General features: G+C 45.8%; 1 protein-coding gene across 1 annotated transcript in view; it reads right to left on the reverse strand.

The window, feature by feature from the left end:
• The window catches only part of eif3eb (eukaryotic translation initiation factor 3, subunit E, b), a 173,713-nt gene that overhangs the window by 90,714 nt on the left and 64,187 nt on the right, over positions 1 to 18,812 (reverse strand). Inside the window, exon 8 of the mRNA XM_072466877.1 lies at positions 12,103 to 12,229. Within this exon, the coding sequence (XP_072322978.1) occupies positions 12,103 to 12,229 (127 nt within the window). The remainder of the gene's footprint in view (positions 1 to 12,102; positions 12,230 to 18,812) is intronic.

The following is an 18,812-nucleotide window of genomic DNA, read 5'->3' on the forward strand; positions in this document are numbered from 1 at the left end:
ACTGATCGATTACTCATTTCCAAATTTACTCTCGCTTTCATTTCAGATTTGCATTTTCTCCTTTCATCTTGGAACAAAGTCATATGACCAACGAAATACTGCACTTGGGATAATAGAAAGTTTTTATCTTGCATACGATCTACATTGAATCAATGGTGCTCAGAAGTTAGAAACGGCAAATCCAAGAAGAACTGGACTTGGAACATTTAACTTAGCCGCACTTTTTCTGGCAACAAAAATCAGTGACACTTTCTCTAAGTCTGTGGAAACAGTAACGTCCAAAAAACAAACTCCAGTCTGAGACTTTAAAATAGTTTGAGTTACAAAGAGAATAGATCCATGAGAAACAGCACTGCAGCAAACTTCATTCAATATCCTCTCCCAACAGTTTGTTTTTGTATCAGGTTTATTATTATTATTAAATTTAAGGATGGAAAGCCGGCCAGTGGAACCACACTTTCCACCAAGTGCTGATCAAGTTTGGAGGATAGTGCCAAATGGAGTGCTCAAAGATGGAACCGGTTCATCAATTAGAGTTGGGGTTCAATTCATGGATTGGAATTCTAATACATTTAAAGAGGTGGATTTGCGCCATTTAGTGGCTGATGGAAAATAGATTGAGAAAACTCACATAAACAATGAATTTCACAGATCCACGTGACCAAAAACACTTAACTGAATTGGCAATTGGTTAAATGTAATTTGGTGTCTAACCTATTCCACCCTTGTTAAAAGACTTCCAGATCTTGTATCCTAAACTTTCACATTAAACAGAAAGGTAAAATTCAGTTCACCAGGTTGCTAAAAATTAGTTAGGTAGATTTCAACGTCAAATGCTCGAGGTATTTTTCTCTCGAGAGAATGTCATTTTGACAATGATTCACTTGTTCTCGGGTTTCTTGCTACACCTACTCAGCCTCCACTTTCTCCTGAAGGCAACAACCCGTTTGACTTGGTTCCATTGACACCAGCAACCCTTTATCAAGTGGGCACGTTTTAAGCATGTCCTTGGGAAGCATGGGTGCCCAAGCCTTATTCAGTACGAAAGCACAAAAGCATCACACCCACTGCCCGCAGGCATGTACTCTTCAGCTAGTGTCAGTGGACAGCAATCAGCGACAGGATCCTTGGCTCAAATTTCTCTCTTGCCTATCCAGCAGAATGTGACTTTCTGGACTTCAACTAATACAGCGGAGCTGGGATCAAACAGAAGATCCCACTTGTAGAGTTCAGTCTCTATCATCAGTGTATTTATTCACAGTGACGCCAGGTGAGCTTGCTCTCCTATTGATATGTTAAAAACAGAAGGTACAAGCAACAGAGGGGCAGCACGGTAGTACAAATTGATACCACTGTGGCCAGGGTCCCAGGTTCGATTCCCCGCTGGGTCACTGTCTGTGCGGAGTCTGCACGTTCTCCCCGTGTGTGCGTGGGTTTCCTCCGGGTGCTCCGGTTTCCTCCCACAGTCCAAAGACGTGCAGGTTGGGTGGATTGGCCATGATAAATTGCCCTTGGTGTACAAATAGGTTAGGAGGGGTTATTGGGTTACAGGGATAGGGTGGAAGTGAAGGCTTAAGTGGGTCGGTGCAGACTCAATGGGCCGAATGGCCTCCTTCTGCACTGTATGTTCTATGTTCATACCAATATAACTATGCTAAGATTGTTGCTGGGTTTGCAAATGCAACAGCAATTTAACAACAGTCAGACTATCACAACAATTATCACAATAATCCAGTAAGGCTATCACAATTCTTGGACTCAATGAAATGGCTGCAGATGATAATAAACACCACATGGCAGCAATCCAACGCTTGGTTTGCTTAAAGAGCTCTCAGTTTGGGCTGCAGGTGGGCCATGCAATCTGTTGCAATTTCTAAAAATGTAGTCACTATACAAATTGCATTAAAGCATGAAAGTGGCGTTTCTTGAAGGTCCGGTTTAAAGGTTTGAGATTAATTGGATTTAAATGCCACGCATCAATTTAAAGGCAAAGGGGGCAAAAAAGGTTGCAGACATAGTCCACATTAAATCACATGTACACGTTCTTAACTTGTCAGCCAATCCAGGCATCGTGCTCAAATATTTTAAACATGTGGGATTTAAAGCCACATTTTAAACTGGAAAATATTGGGAGAATGATCTAAGAAACGGCTGATGAATACTGCATCAGATGAAGGTGAAGGACAGAAGTGTGATGTTACAGAGGATCAGCACAATAACACAAGTGATGTAATGAGGACACATTATTTCTTGTAATATTACCCAAATAATTTAATACTTCAGTTGCTGCAGAACAGATTGACTAACGTATTGTTTTCTAGCCCTTTCGCCATTTCTGATATACTATCTGCACATAATATAAAGCTTGATAGGCATGTAATGAAAGCAATGTCACCAAGACTCAAAAGGCACAGGTCTGGCAATTGGGAAATGAATTGAACATGCTTATGTTCTGGAAGTAGCATTGCGAACACATTCAGAAAAGGGGTCCCTCAATCTCTTCCACGTTCACTATTGCATAACAATAAGAATACAGGATATCTTCAATCCAAAGAGCAATCAAACCGTACCCTAGCTTTAATCTTAATGATGAATCGGAGCAAAACATAATTCAACAGATCAACCTTCTCGCGATCGCTTTTCAAACAGGGTCTTCCATTATAGAATACTCTGCTATGTGACACTTGCTGAAGTACCTGAAATCAATCCAGTACAATAAACACCTGGCAATCTCTATACCACTGAATGCAATAGTATAACAAAGCTTTCTGGAGTGCAAACTAAATTAAAAGACTTTGCACCTTCTCCTTTAGGTAAGCAAATGCATAATGCTTAACTTTTAAGTTTTAAAATCATAGCAAGCTTCCTTAATTTCTTCCATAAGAAAGCAACACTACCAGCTGCATCATGATATCCAACTTCGGGGCCGGGCTGCCGAGTTCTCATTTCTCTCTCACTTGTGTACTCATCCACATATCTCTGCTTCACGACCAACTCCTTCCACTAGCTACTGCGAGCAATAAGTCAGGGAGAATGCTTGGACAAGAAACGGTATCTCAGCTACTAAATCCAATCTAGTTCCTACAGCGATACCGGATGCTTTTCATATTGCAACAAAGATTTGAGACAAAATGGGAAGATTTCGCTATGTCGTTTCCTCCAGTTATGAAATAGCTTGAACCAAATTTCCTCATGCATTTGTAAAAATGGAGATGGAGAGTCAATAGGGTAAAAGATGCCAAATTGATCATTTCTGCATGTTTTAAATTGCTAATTAAATTATGTATATTGCAAGTTTTGGCAGGTATGAACAGTCCTGATCATATGTGAACACGCGTTCACTGGCACAATAAACAGTTCTCCTCACCATTGTGGCAATTACGGATGTATTACTGCTACAACAGGCTTTATTTCTGGCTGGAGCATCACAATGTACTGTCATGCTGAACATTTCACACCACCCATGATCAACAATGCATCATTCAGATCTACAGAATACTTTGATCTAAAAGTCCGACCGCTTATTACTCTGCACAAGAAATAATTAATTAATCTCCTTATTCATAAATTTTATTTTTGCTTTATACTCCCTGTTTTGTTCCATTAGTTTAATTTAAGCTGTAAATAAATTTCACCATTAGTTTTAGCCAGTGGGCATGAGTCACTTGGCCTTGGAAACATTCTGAGCATCCCACAAGATGATAACTGATAAGCTTATCATGTGATCCAGGTACACATGGAACATACAGTGTAAAGGCAGGCATTCGGCCCATCGAGTCTGCACTGACCCACTTAAGCCCTCACTTCCACCCTATCCCCGTAACCCAATAACCCGTCCACACCTTTTTGGACACCAAGGGCAATTTAGCATGCCGACCCACCCAACCTGCACATCTTTGGACTGTGGGAAGAAACAGGAGCACCCGGAGGAAACCCACGCAGACACGGGGAGAACGTGCAGACTCCGCACAGACAATGACCCAGCGGAGAATCAAACCTGGGACCCTGGCGCTGTGAAGCCACAGTGCTATCGACTTGTGCTACCGTGCTGCCCTTACACCACAGACAAGAAGGCATGTTTCAGATGATATACTGCCTGGTTATGATGAAAATATCAAAAACATTCAACAACCTCAATCTTTTTCTATAAATCACAAAACAAAAGAGCATTAGAACGGAGGAACAGTAACACTTCGGATAACTCGGTAATAAACACGGGTTTAAATTGGCAATTCAGAGATTGCTAAAGCAGGAAGGTAATTAACAGGCCAGCAAGAGCAAGGTGGGTGGGTTGAGATGTATTGGGGGCAAAAGCAGAAAATACTGGACAATCTCAGCAGGTCTGACACCATCCGTCGTGAGAAATGGGAACGAACGTTCCGAGTTTGGATCACTCTTTGTCAAATGTATCAGGGGTTGGATGGGGCTTGAATCGTATGAAATTCCTCCCTGCAGTTAGTGACTGGGCAATAAGCATTGAAACAAGGTCATCCCCAAGATCAGAATGAAGGACACAAGTCTTCTGGCTCTCTTATTGCTGCCCTGTTCTACTACAACATCCCTAAGAGTTGCTTGAAGGCTCTGCAAAAGCTGCAGCATCAGAGAGCAAGGAGAGAAATGGAATTTCACACTTGAAACGCGGAGATCAATTTGTCTTCTGGGATTGAACATCCTTCCTTCTCAAAGGAGGGCCCCCATTTCTCACCAGAGATGTATTTTGAATCTTCAGTTGCAACAGAAATTTAAAATATTCATGCATCTCCACTGGGGAAGAGAGAAATGCCATTATTCTTCTAATATGCCAGCCACTTATTTTGAGAATGGCAATGTGGTTTTAAGTACAATACTCAGCGGGATATTTCGTTGAGACACAAAATTTTTGAATTCCGAAATCTGTACTTTGTTCTTTGTTCCAAATGTTTCAAGGCAGACATACAGAAGGAATGCACCTGCAAAGTTTTCAGGTTACATCTGTTGTGTTTTAATCTTACTGCACAGTATGGCCACATCTCATTTCCCCAATACTGGCTGCTCCAGAAATTAAACAGCACCTGACCAAGCGATGATGATTAGAGATTAATGGGGTTGAAAGTGGATGAATCCCCAGGGCTCGATAAGCGGTTTTAATCTTTCAAAATGGTCTCGATTCTGGAACAGTCCCAGCAGATTGGAGGGTAAACCCGCTACTTAATAAATGGAGGGACACCAGAGGGAATTACAGACTTGTTAGCCGATCAGGGAAGATGCTAGAGCCGGTTATGAAGGATGTGATAACAGGACACTGCGAAAATATCAACAGAATTAGACAAAGTCAACATGGATTTATGAAAGAAGAATCATGGTGGATGAGGACGTAACTCGTAGAATAGATATGGGTGAACTAGTGGAAGTGATGTATTTGTATTTTCAGAAAGTATTTGATAAAGACCCCTTAAGAGGTTAGTCGTAAAATTAAAGCACAAAGGTTTGGGGGGGGGGGGTAACATATTGGCATGGATTAAGAATCGGTAGCAGCCAGGAAACAGAGAGAAGGAATAAATGAGGTTGGTTTAGCACACTGGGCTAAATCGTTGGCTTTTAAAGCAGACCCAGGCAGGCCAGCAGCACTGTTCAATTCCCGTACCATCCTCCCCGAACAGGCGCCGGAATGTGGCGACTAGGGGCTTTTCACAGTAACTTTGAAGCCTACTTGTGACAATAAGCAATTTTCATTTCATTTCATTTTCTTTTTTTTTATAAAATATATTTTATTGAAAATTTTTCGATCACAATTTTTTCCCCTTACACATCGAACATAAGAAAAAAAAAAAAAATTTTTTTTTTAGCAGTACATGTAACATAATAACCACAGTCTAATAACAAGTAACTAACCAACATGGTAAACTAAACAATTAACATAAAATAAAACTCCCCCCCCCCCCCCCCCCCCCCCCCCCGGGTTGCTGCTGCCGGTCATCTATCTTCCCTCTAACGTTCCCCTAGGTAGTCGAGGAATGGCTGCCACCGCCTGGTGAACCCTTGAGCCGATCCTCTCAGCGCAAACTTCATATACTCCAGTTTAATGAACCCCGCCATATCGTTTATCCAGGCCTCCAGTCCGGGGGGTTTTGCCTCCTTCCACATGAGTAAAATCCTGCGCCGGGCTACTAGGGACGCAAAGGCCACGACATCGGCCCCTTTCGCCTCCTGCACTCCCGGCTCATCCGCAACTCCAAATAAAGCTAGCCCCCAGCCTGGTTTGACCCGGACCTTCACCACCTTCGAAATCACTCCCGTCCCTCCAATACCCCTCCAGTGCCGGGCACAACCAAAACATGTGTGTGGTTGCCGGGCTCCCGCCGCACCTCCCCACTTGTCCACTTGTCCTCCACTCCGAAGAACCTGCTCAACCTTTCTCCCGTTATGTGTGCTCTATGTAGCACCTTGAATTGAATCAGGCTAAGCCTGGCGCACGAGGAAGAGGAGTTTACCCTGCTTAGGGCATCAGCCCACATACCCTCCTCTATCTCCTCCCCGAGCTCTTCTTCCCACTTTCCTTTTAGTTCGCCCACCAGCTCCTCCCCCTCTTCTCTCATCTCTCGGTGTATCTCTGACACCTTGCCCTCCCCGACCCACACCCCCGAGAGCATTCTATCCTGGATCCCCTGTGTCGGGAGCAATGGAAATTCCCTCACCTGTTGTCTTGTGAACACCCTCACCTGCATATACCTAAAAAAGTTTCCCCGGGGCAGCTTATACTTTTCCTCCAACGCTCCCAAGCTCGCAAATCCCGTCTATAAATAAATCTCCCACCCTCCTAATTCCCAACTGGTGCCAGCTCTGGAATCCTCCATCCATCCTCCCTGGGGCAAACCTATGGTTGTTCCTGACTAGGGACCCCACCAGGGCTCCCAGCACACCTCTCTGTCGCCTCCATTGTCCCCAGATATTTAATGTTGCCGCCACCACTGGGTTTGTGGTAAAAAATTTTGGTGAGAGCGGTAGCGGCGCCGTCACCAGCGCCTCTAGACTCGTCCCTTTACAGGACTTTCTCTCCAGTCTTTTCCACGCCGCTCCCTCTCCCTCTATCATCCATTTACGGATCATCGCCACATTGGCGGCCCAATAGTAGTCACCCAAATTCGGCAGCGCCAGTCCCCCCCTGTCTCTGCTACGTTGCAAGAACCCCCTCCTTACCCTCGGGACTTTCCCTGCCCACACGAAGCTCGTGATGCTCCTGTCTATTTTTTTAAAGAAGGCCTTAGTAATTAGTATAGGGAGACATTGGAATACAAATAAGAACCTCGGGAGGACCATCATCTTTACTGCCTGCACTCTGCCCGCCAACGACAGTGGCTGCATGTCCCACCTCTTGAAGTCCACTTCCATTTGTTCTACCAATCGTGTCAGATTAAGTCTGTGCAAGGTTCCCCAGCTCCTGGCGATCTGAATCCCCAGGTATCGGAAGTTTCTTTCCACTTTCCTTAGAGGCAAGCCTTCTATCTCTCTACTCTGGTCCCCAGGGTGTATCACGAAAAGTTCACTCTTCCCCATGTTAAGCCTATATCCCGAGAAATCTCCGAACTCCCTCAATATCTGTCATCCCCCCCACTGGGTCCGTCACATACAACAGTAGGTCATCCGCGTAGAGCGACACTCGGTGTTCTTCTCCCCCTCTAATCACCCCTCTCCATTTCCTGGAGTCTCTCAGTCCATGGCCAGTGGTTCAATTGCCAACGCGAACTGTAATGGAGATAGCAGGCATCCCTGTCTTGTTCCCCTATATAGTCGGAAATACTCCGATCTTTGCCGACCCGTGACCACACTTGCCGTTGAGGCCCCATAAAGGAGTTTGACCCAGCTAATAAACCCGTTCCTGAACCCGAACCTCCTTAGCACCTCCCATAGGTACTCCCACTCCACCCTGTCAAATGCCTTCTCTGCATCCATTGCCGCCACTATCTCTGCCTCCCCCTCTACTGGGGGCATCATTATCACCCCTAATAGCCGTCGCACGTTGACATTTAGTTGTCTCCCCTTTACGAACCCTGTCTGGTCTTCGTGCACCACCCCCCGGGACACAGTCCTCTATCCTCGATGCCAGCACCTTTGCTAGCAATTTGGCGTCCACATTTAATAGTGAAATAGGCCTATAGGACCCGCACTGCAGCGGATCTTTATCCCGCTTCAAAATTAGCGATATCGTCGCCTCCGACATTGTCGGGGGTAGAGTCCCTCCTTCCCTGGCCTCATTAAACGTCCTCACCAACAGCGGGGCCAACAGGTCCACATATTTTCTATAAAATTCCACCGGGAACCCATCTGGTACCGGAGCCTTCCCTGCCTGCATATTCCCCAGCCCCTTGGTAACCTCGTCCACCCCAATTGGTGCCCCCAGGCCTTCCGCCGCCTGCTCCTCCACCCTCGGGAACCTTAATTGGTCCAGGAACTGCCGCATCTCCTCTTTTCCCTCCGGGGGTTGGGACCTATAAAGTCTTTCGTAAAAGGTTTTAAACACCCCGTTTATCTTCCCTGCTCTCCGCACCGTAGCTCCCTTTTTGTCTCCAATTCCCCCTATCTCCCTCGCCGCTGTCCTGTTTCGCAGCTGATGGGCCAACAGACGACTAGCCTTTTCCCCATACTCATACCGCACCCCCTGTGCCTTCCTCCACAGCACCTCCGCCCTCCTGGTGGTCAGAAGGTCGAACTCCGTCTGGAGTCGTCGTCTCTCCCTGTACAGTCCCTCCTCCGGGGTCTCCGCAAATTCCCTGTCCACCCTTAAGATCTCCCCCAGTAGTCTTTCCTTTTCCTTGGCCTGTTTTCCCTTTGTGGGCCCTGATGGAGATCAGCTCTCCTCTGACCACCGCCTTTAGTGCTTCCCATACTACTCCCACTCGGACCTCCCCGTCGTCATTGGCCTCCAGGTACCTCTCGATACATCCCCGCACTCTTCCACAAACTCCCTCATCCGCCAACAATCCCACATCTAATCGCCAGAGTGCTCGCTGCTCCCTCTCCTCTCCTAGTTCCAGGTCCACCCAATGTGGGGCATGATCCGAAATAGCTATGGCTGAATACTCAGCTTCTTCCACCCTCGAGATCAACGACCTTCCCAAAACAAAGAAATCTATCCGGGAGTACACTTTATGAACATGGGAGAAGAAGGAGAACTCCCTGGCCCTCGGTCTAAGAAATCGCCATGGATCCACTCCCCCATTTGGTCCATAAACCCCTTAAGCACCTTGGCCGCTGCCGGCCTTCTTCCGGTCTTAGATCTGGATCTATCTAACCCTGGGTCCAGCACGGTGTTGAAGTCTCCTCCCAATATCAAGTTTCCTACTTCCAGGTCCGGTATACGTCCCAGCATCCGCCTCATAAATCCCGCATCGTCCCAATTCGGGGCATATACGTTAACCAACACAACCTCCATTCCCTCCAGCCTGCCACTCACCATTACATATCTGCCTCCACTATCTGCTACAATGCTCCTTGCTTCGAATGCTACCCGTTTCCCCACCAGTATGGCCACCCCTCTATTCTTTGCATCTAGCCCTGAATGGAACACCTGTCCCACCCATCCTTTCCTTAACCTAACTTGGTCCGCCACCTTCAGTTGCGTCTCCTGCAGCATAGCCACGTCTGCCCTCAGTCCTTTCAAGTGCGCGAGCACTCGGGCCCTTTTAATCAGTCCATTTAGGCCCCTCACGTTCCACGTGATCAGCCTCACTAGGGGGCTACCTGCCCCCTTCCCGTGTCGACTAGCCATCACCTTCTCAAGGCCAGTCCCATGCCCCGATTCCGCGCTCCCACTCGTTCCCCAGGTGTCGCATTCCAGCCCCGACCACCCTTTCTTTAGCCAGTTCCTCTTTGATTTCTGCAGCAGCAACCCAGTTATTCTCCCCCCACCCCCCACCCCCCCCCCCCCCAACCCCCCGGCTAGATCCCCCTCTAGCGTGATTGCTCCCCCCATATTACTTCCGCAAGTCAGCTGACTTCAACTGACCCCGGCTTCTCCTGCTCACTCCTTGACCCCCCCGTGTGGGGAACTCCCATCTACCTTGCGCCTATCTTCCTGCCATTATCTTTCTGGCGCGGGAACATCTCTGTAGCTGACCCGCCTCGTGGCGCAGCTCCCTTTCCCACCCCACTCCCATTCCTCATCATCCGCCTATGTCCCTTCTTTCCCCCCCCCCCACCGGCGCCCACATTTCTTGGTGTCTCCCCCCTTCCCAATTTACTTCTCTATATACATCGACAGTAACATTTCCCTGTAATATCAGTCCCTCAGTTCCGATCCAATTTCTCATCTTTAATAAAGGTCCATGCTTCTTCCGCCGTTTCGAAGTAGTGCCGTCTCTCCTGGTACGTGACCCATAGTCGTGCCGGCTGCAGCATCCCGAACTTCACCTTCTTCTTGTGTAACACCTCCTTGGCTCGATTAAAACTCGCCCTCCTTCTCGCCACCCCCGCACTCCAATCCTGGTACACCCGTACCATTGCATTCTCCCATCTACTACTCCGTACCTTTTTGGCCCATCTCAGAGCTACTTCTCTATCATTAAAGCGGCGAAATCGCATGATTGTCGCCCTAGGTGGTTCTCCCGCTTTTGGTCTCCTCGCCGGGACCCGATGAGCCCCCTCCACTTCTAAGGAGCCCGAAGGGGCCTCAGCTCCCATCAGCGAGCTTAGCATCGTGCTCACGTAAGCCCCGCAGTCCGCTCCTTCCACTCCCTCAGGGAGACCCAGAATCCGAAGGTTCTTCCTTCGTGCTCTGTTTTCTAGGGCCTCAATCCTTTCAATGCACTTTTTGTGGAGCGCCTCGTGCATCTGTGTTTTGACCGCCAGGCCCAGGATCTCGTCCTCATTATCCGTCACCTTCTGCTCCACCACGCGGAGCTCTGTCTCCTGGGTCCTTTGTGCCTCCTTAAGCCCCTCAATTGCCTGTAGCATCGGGGTCAGCACCTCCTTCTTTAGTAGCTCCACACACCGTCTTAGGAATTCGTCTTGATCGGGCCCCCATGTCGCCTGGGCTTTCTCCGCCGCCATCTTGTTTCTTTTTCCTTTCTGTCCCCATCGTCGAGGATTCCTCGCGCTGCAGCCGCCGCCGCCGATATTTTCCTCTTTCGTTTGGGGGGGGGGACTCGTTGGGGGGGACGACTCCCTATTAACTCACCCCACACCGGGTTTCGTCGCGCGAAAATTTCCCGTTGGGGCTCTTAAAAGAGCCCGAAGGTCCGTTGGAGCTGGAGCCGCCGAAACGTGCGGCTTAGCTGGTCATCGCCGCAACCGCCATTTCATTTCATTTTCAATGGGTCTTTTTCGAGGTGGCAGGCAGGGACTAGTGGGATCAGTGTTTGGGCCCCAGCTATTCATAATATGCATCAATGATTTGGGTAAGGGAATCAAAAGTAATATCTCCAAGTTTGCTGATGACACAAAATTTGGTGGGAATGGGAGTGGTGAGGACGACGTTAAGAGGCTTCAAAGTGATTTAGACAAGTTGAGTAAGTGAGCAAATATATGGCAGATGCAGTATAATGTGGATAAATGTGAAGTTATACACTTGGGACGGAGAAATAGAATGGCAGAGTATTGTTTAAATAGTGATAGATTGGGAAATGTTGACATACCAAAAGGACCTGGGCGCCCTAGTACACCAGTCACTGAAAGCAAGCATGCAGGTACAGCAAGCAGTTAGGAAGGCAAATGGTGCATTGGCCTTCATTGCAAGAGACCATGAGTACAGGAGCAAAGATGTCTTGATGTAGCTGTGCAGGGCCTTGGTGAGACCACACCTGGAGTAGTGTTCTCAGTTTTTGTCTCCTTATACAAGAAAATATATATGGCAAGTATAGAGGGAGTGCAGCAAAGTTTCCTGAAGAAATATTATTGCCCAAGTTTGCAGCTAGCTACAATTCTATGTTGTTATTGAATTGAAGAGCTACTGTGCACGAGAGCACGAAGGCTAGACAGAATGTTTGGTAAGTTGCAAACTATCCATCAGGCAGCAATAAGCTTGGATTTCAAAAGATCAGAGGGAGGGAAGAGGATCAGGGGAAAACGAAGGAGTGCAGACACTGGAAAAATGAGGGAATTGTGAAGAAAGAAATGAGCAGAACTTACTTGCTGGATGACTTTCACCAAGTCCTTCAGGACCTGTCTACGTTTTCGCACATCCTTGTTGGTGATGACTGCTGTGGTGAGGTAACGAAGGATGTGTGGACACATGGTCTGAATGGCATTCAGATATCTAGAATGGAAGATAAAGAGAAATCAATTTTTTTCCCGTTCATGGAATGCTGTGCCAGCATTTATTGCCCATCCCTAATTGCCCTTGAGGGAGCAGTTAAGAGTCAACCACATTGCTGTGGGTCTGGAGTCACATGTAGGCCAGGCCGGGTAAGGACGGCAGATTTCCTTCCCTAAAGGACATTACTGAATCAGATGGGTTTTAACGGCAATGGTTTCATAGTCATCATTCGACTTTTAATTCCAGATTTTTATTGAATTCAAATTTCACCATCTGCATTGGTGGGATTTGAACCTGGGTCCTCATTACTCGGAGTCGCTGGTTTACTAGTCCAGTGATGATACCACTATGCCACCGCCTCCCCACAGATCTGCTCACAAGACTCCGGGCTTCAAGTACATCATCGGGACACCGCCGATTTTTTTTAAAAAATGAAGTGAAACTCACAGGGCCACTGACCCAGGTTCACCTGACGGTCATTAGACTGGTTTGGAATGCACAGGCAAACACAACATCAGTTTTTGGGTTACTAGATGAAAAACTGTGAACTGCACAATGTGCACAGAATGGAGACTTGTGGAGTCACTCCTACCCCACACAAAGAGTGCCTCACACATCAATGACCCAGCTGCACCGTGAGCTGTTCACTTCAGCCACTCCTCCCTGGCTCAACTGAGGAAGGATGTGGTAAATAGTAGGAGAAACAGCCTAATGAGGGCAAATGGTAAAAATAAATACACCAGAGCCAACATGTGTAACCATGGCACTGTTAGTTATGTACACAGACCACAGAATAAATTTACTTCAAAAACCACATTAACATGCTAATTTCCATAATTCACTCAGCTGCTGAAATGGGTCTAATTTCCTCTTGCAATGCAGACCTTTCTCAGCCAGTAATCCAAGAATAATATTTTAGCAATTAGTCCAACTTTCTCTCTCCGATTCAATGACACAAGTTAACTTCAAATCAGCAGTTTGGGAGAAGCCGAAGCAGAGTGTGTGCCTATTACCAGAGATATGGGGCACCGTCATTCGCAGCAGTGTTAAATATATTCATCATCGTGAAACATTTCCAGCATTAGAGAGCAAGCCATTTGAGTTAGTTCCGACGGGTTATTAAAATCTAAGACTGCTGGAATATGATTTTTTTCCCCAGGCCAGTCAGTCTCACTCCCAAAGTTTGGAGGCGTGAAACTCAGTCTTGAGCCACACGGTGCAGTTTGATCAAATGGGCAGTTTTGGTCACCTTTTCACTGGAAGGGTGTGATCACAGCAGAGCGATTACAGAGGAGCAAATCGAGGCTCTTGTCCGGAATGGAGTTACCAGGAAAGAGCCACTAGGCTGGGCCTACTTTCCTTCAAATGGAAGAAGATGAGGGGAAATTTAATTGAGGTGTATAAAACTCTGAGGAACCCAGATACATAGGAAGGACCCTATTTTTCTAAGCAGAGAGGTCAACAAACCTGAGATTTCAAGTAGTGTTTAAAACAAAAACCTGAATGTACACTGGGGATGCGAAGGATAACGGAGCAAGAGCTGGAAAGTGGGACTAGGCTGCACAGCTCTTCCTGCCGGCACAGGTGGGATGGGTCGAATGGCTTTCTCCTGTGCTGTGAGTTTCTAAAGTCAGCAGACCCTGCAGAAGTTCCTTTTAATGAACAAGTTGTACAGTGGCACTCAGATTTTTCTCAAGTTCCCTGTTCTACATACAGCCCACTCTGTCTTTCTAATAGATACCCAAATTGTCCCCTGCAAGTTCACATTGTGAAACAGAATTAATGCTACCCTCAGGATTCAAGAGCTCTGACGATAGTGCCAAGGCCGCTCCACATGTAACAGTTGAGCAGTAGACGGAATGCTCCAACCTCAATGTGAATTTGATCAATGCCGATCCATTGGCAACCTGCCAGGAGGAGTCCTTTACAAAAACAAGCCTCACTTATCACAAATAGTCTGCTCTTTCCTCCCTTAAATAACAAAAGTCTTAACCGGCCAGGATTAGTAAGTTGTACACGAGTGGCACCAAAATATTTATACCCAATCCTCCTTCAGGCAATCACCACTCTCACTAGCTTTCATTTTAAGCAACTGTAGACTTACCTAAAGTATTGGTTGCTTCAAAATTGAATTTATGATACAGCACAAAGCACAGCGAGAAAAGAACATAGTGCAGAAGGAGGCCATTCGGCCCATCGAGTCTGCACCGACCCACTTAAGCTCTCACTTCCACCCTATACCCATAACCCAATAACCCCATCTAACCTTTTTGGTCACTCAGGGCAATTTATCATGGCCAATCCCACCTAACCTGCACGTCTTTGGACTGTGGGAGGAAACCAGAGCACCCGGAGGAAACCCACGCAGACACGGGGAGAACGTGCAGACTCCGCACAGACAGTGACCCAGCGGGGAATCGAACCTGGGACCCTGGCGCTGTGAAGCCACAGTGCTATCCACTTGTTCTGCCATACGGTACTGCCACAAAGGACTCCACATCAGGAACACCTGACAAACCCCAAGTGCACACTGTTATAGTACATGGTTACTAACATGGGATCATGACCAAACATAGCTTCTGAATTCTTAATTTGTTTCACAACAGCCTTCAAGTTTGTAAAAATCACCTTTCCTCACGTGACAGTGGAATTAGGAAACCAGAGCAAAAGATTCCCGAGTTTATGCTTCAGCTGTGGATCCTTTCCCAAAACGGATTAGACGCCAGGATCATCTGAAAAACCAACTCTGCTACTTTCTTTCAACCTCATTGCCTGCCCCATTCAGTGAATGATGCAGCACTGACGGCCATTCAGCCCATCCTTCAGGCCAATGAAAGAGCTACTCAACTAGTCCCACTCCCTCTGCGCTTTCCCCGTGGCCCTGCACATTCTTTCTGCCAAGTGTCGATCCAATTCCCTTTTGAAAGTTATTGAATCTGCTCCCACTGCCCTTTCAGGCAGAATCTTCCAGATCACAACAACTCACTCGATGCGTTAAAAAAAAAATCTCATTTTGCCTCTAGTCCTTTAGCCCAATTATTTTAATTTAAATCTCATTACCAACCCCCTTGCTCGTGAGAACAATTTTGCCTCATCTTCAATATTCCCAGCATTTTCTGCTTTTGTTTCAAATTTCTAGTGCCTGCAGGATTTGACTTTTTGAATAAAGCCACACTTCCGCTCTGGAGGTCCAGCAACAATGTATGTGTGGTACAGTCACTACAGCTTCGAGTTACAGTTTTTGGTGACAATTTGTACTTCCCCTGCAGAATGTGCGATTAGCTTGGCTCTGGTAAAGCTAAATATGATGCGACTTTCACCCGACAATCCCAACGAAAGCCTGTGTGTATATTATGGGCAACACATGTTCCCGTACCAGCCTCCCCGAACAGACGCCGGAATGTGGCGACTAGGGGCTTTTCACAGTAACTTCATTGAAGCCTACTTGTGACAATAAGCAATTTTCATTTCACATGATGTTCGCACAGAAAAGATGCATACTAAATGTTATTTCTCGCTGATATTGAGTCAATTTTCTTCTCCCTTACAGGCCGAGTCAGAATGTTCTAGAATAGTTGTTCTTTTGCTATTTGCCAATCATCGACATTTAAAACATTTCGCCCACCATCTCTTCATTTCAAAACTCCTCGGTCAACACAGCCAAATTGTCTCATCATATTGTGTAAATGCCCAGTGACAGACTTTTGATAGTATTTCCCCCAATGACGTAACAACAGGACCACACTCCACAGTGAAAATATTGACCTTCATCTAAATTCTTTTGCAGCTGCCAATTTTTAACCTCAAACTGATCATTTTATGAGAAAAATTATTGAAGCAAAATTTAATTCAAGGAGAAAGCTACACATTTCCCAACATGATTGCCACCGTCCACGTGTGCCCCAAGTGTTTTGATTGATTTTTTTTTCATTTGAAAGACAACATCATGTTTCAAAAGCCTGGACTTTTACGGGACAGTATTACCCCACAATCGTCGAGGGCAAGCTTTTGATTCACACTGATGCGTGCGAAACACATGAACTTTGTAGGGGTTTAATCCACACAACAGGAGTAAGTTTAGAAAAGTGGGACCCCCACCTCATGCTTTGTTCCTACTTAACCCTGCAAAGTTTCTAAACTGAAAACTATGATTCTCCTCAGGCACAGAACTTTGTTATCAATTATCCCGTTTTACTGTATATACATATACTAAAGATATACAAACTTTTTTTTAAATTCCAGAACCATTCGAGGCTGAACAGCAGTTTAACCAGAAATCTCAGAGGAACAACTTCTGCCACCACCCAGAGAAAATGCTGTAAATTCCACAGACAGTATTATAGTTAAGAATACCAAACCAGCAACAACTTTCAGCTGTACACCCATGCTGTCTATATGCTGAAGTGAGACATTTCGCGTTGGACTTGGAGGACCTTGGGGCTGGGGAGGCAGGGAATCAAACGTGATGCAAAAGATAATTTTCTCGCTCTCCAGCACCATTTATTGAAAGTATCAGTCAGCTAAAAAGCTTAAATCAGAGCCGTTAGCCAATTTCTGGTTTCGTTTCTCCTTGTGCAGGTTCTTCACACTGCTCAGTAAAGTTGTGGTCAGTTTGGCACAGTGGTTGTACCCATGTCTGACTCGGAGACTGTGGGTTTGAGCCCCACTCGTGTAACTGAGGCTGTCACTTTAGTGTAGTACTGACACACTGCCGATTGTCATAGGTGCCACCTTTCGTACGATACGCTGCACAGAGTCTCTGTCTGCCCAACGCAGGTACACATAAAAAATCCTGTGGCTCCTTGAGCAGGCACGTGCGTTCTCTTGGTATCCCACACAACGTTCAGTCTTTCGTCCCAAAAACAGAATATGACGTCCAAGACACTCAGCCGGTCATGTTTTGACAGAAGAGCTGGAATTCCAAAAGCCTGAAATCACAGGTACTGTTTTATTGGGAACAGCTTGGAGCTACAATGAGGTTGAGGGAAATGTGGGGGTTCTCCTTCCAAACCAGCAGCATGGAAATGGGATTATAGAACTAGAACCAAGAACCACATCAGCCCATAATGCTCAGAACTATGTCCATTCAATGTCAGCTGAAGGAGCTTGAATAACCGACCTCTTTTATATATATATATATATATATTTTATACATTAACAAATTTCTTGACATCTAACAGTCACTGCACTGAACCTGCACTCAAATGATATTAGCTCAGACACATTATCTAAACCACATACTTTGTACACTGGGAGAATATCAATATTATAATGTAAATGACGCACTTACTGCATCTATTTCTAGTACAATATTGTAGTGAGAAAACGGATTCGAAAATCTCAACAGAGTCCAAATGAAAAGTTCATGTATAAGTTTGACCCAAGTCTCTAGCTAAAGATATGACATAATATCCAAATAGTACAGTATTCAATTACAAATATATCAACTATCATATTAGTACCTACATTACAGGTCAGCTGTGGACGATTCACTGCCACTAATTGCCTTTGAAGCTGGTTTCACTCAGCTTTTAATGCCTACTCTCAGGTATTACTTTACCGTCAAATCACTATCTTGAGTCTCAATATCAAACCTCGAATGCAATCCTTGCATGAGACACAGAAGTCGAATCAGGTGATGATGCAGCCACTCTAGCAGCACAGACTTTTTGGCATTGAAATGCAATGACAGCACACAAACAGGTCAAGGACAGCCAAAGTTACATAATCCTGTTTCAATGCCCCTGACCTGCAAGCAGAACCCCTCATTTCCCCTTAATACCAAACTGCTGTCTACAAAACAGTGCCTGTGACCACCCCACCACCAAAATCTCCTGATTTAGGACCACTCCCTTACCCCAACAACTTGATTAGAGTTTTCGGTCACCCTGATTAATGCTTCTCTCCTTTACCCTGCCACCTATGCCATTGCTTCCACTTCTATGAAGAGCCTGGAAATGCTTTGCAGCCATAAAGGCATGAAATAAATCTTAGACTAATACACTTCAAGTTTCATCTTCTTTCATATTTAAATCAAAACATGGGAAATAATACAATCGCCAATTTTTTAAAAATAAAATTGACACACACACATCTAAAGTCTGATTATTGGGGTCTAATATTGAAAGCAAAAGTGGTGTAGTATTCTGATAAATGTCAGAGACCTCGAAACATTGTGCAGCTTGGGATAATAACATTCCCCGGCCACTGACGATTAGACCAGGCTGAAACAGCAAGTGAATGGGTTCTATATTAATGGCAGCCCCACACTCCTCCAGCAAAACCTAATTAAAACAAAAATTCATGACCCTTGTTACTGTTCATCACCCAATATATATTTTGGAAATCCGACCCATAATAGAATGGGGATAAAGGAATTGCAGTTACATGGCACTGTTCATGAGCACTGGGTGGTTCAAAGCACTTCACAGCCAATGGAATTCTTGAAGTGCAGTTACTGCTGTGATGTAGGAAACGGGATAGCTAACATAGACACAGCAAGTTCCCACAAACAAGTAATGTGATAACGTCGAGCTGATCTATTTTTGTGTGATGTTAACTGAGCAGATAAACATTGGCCAGG

This window comes from Scyliorhinus torazame, chromosome 11 (assembly GCF_047496885.1).
Source record: "Scyliorhinus torazame isolate Kashiwa2021f chromosome 11, sScyTor2.1, whole genome shotgun sequence".
In the NCBI taxonomy this organism is placed as follows: domain Eukaryota; kingdom Metazoa; phylum Chordata; class Chondrichthyes; order Carcharhiniformes; family Scyliorhinidae; genus Scyliorhinus; species Scyliorhinus torazame.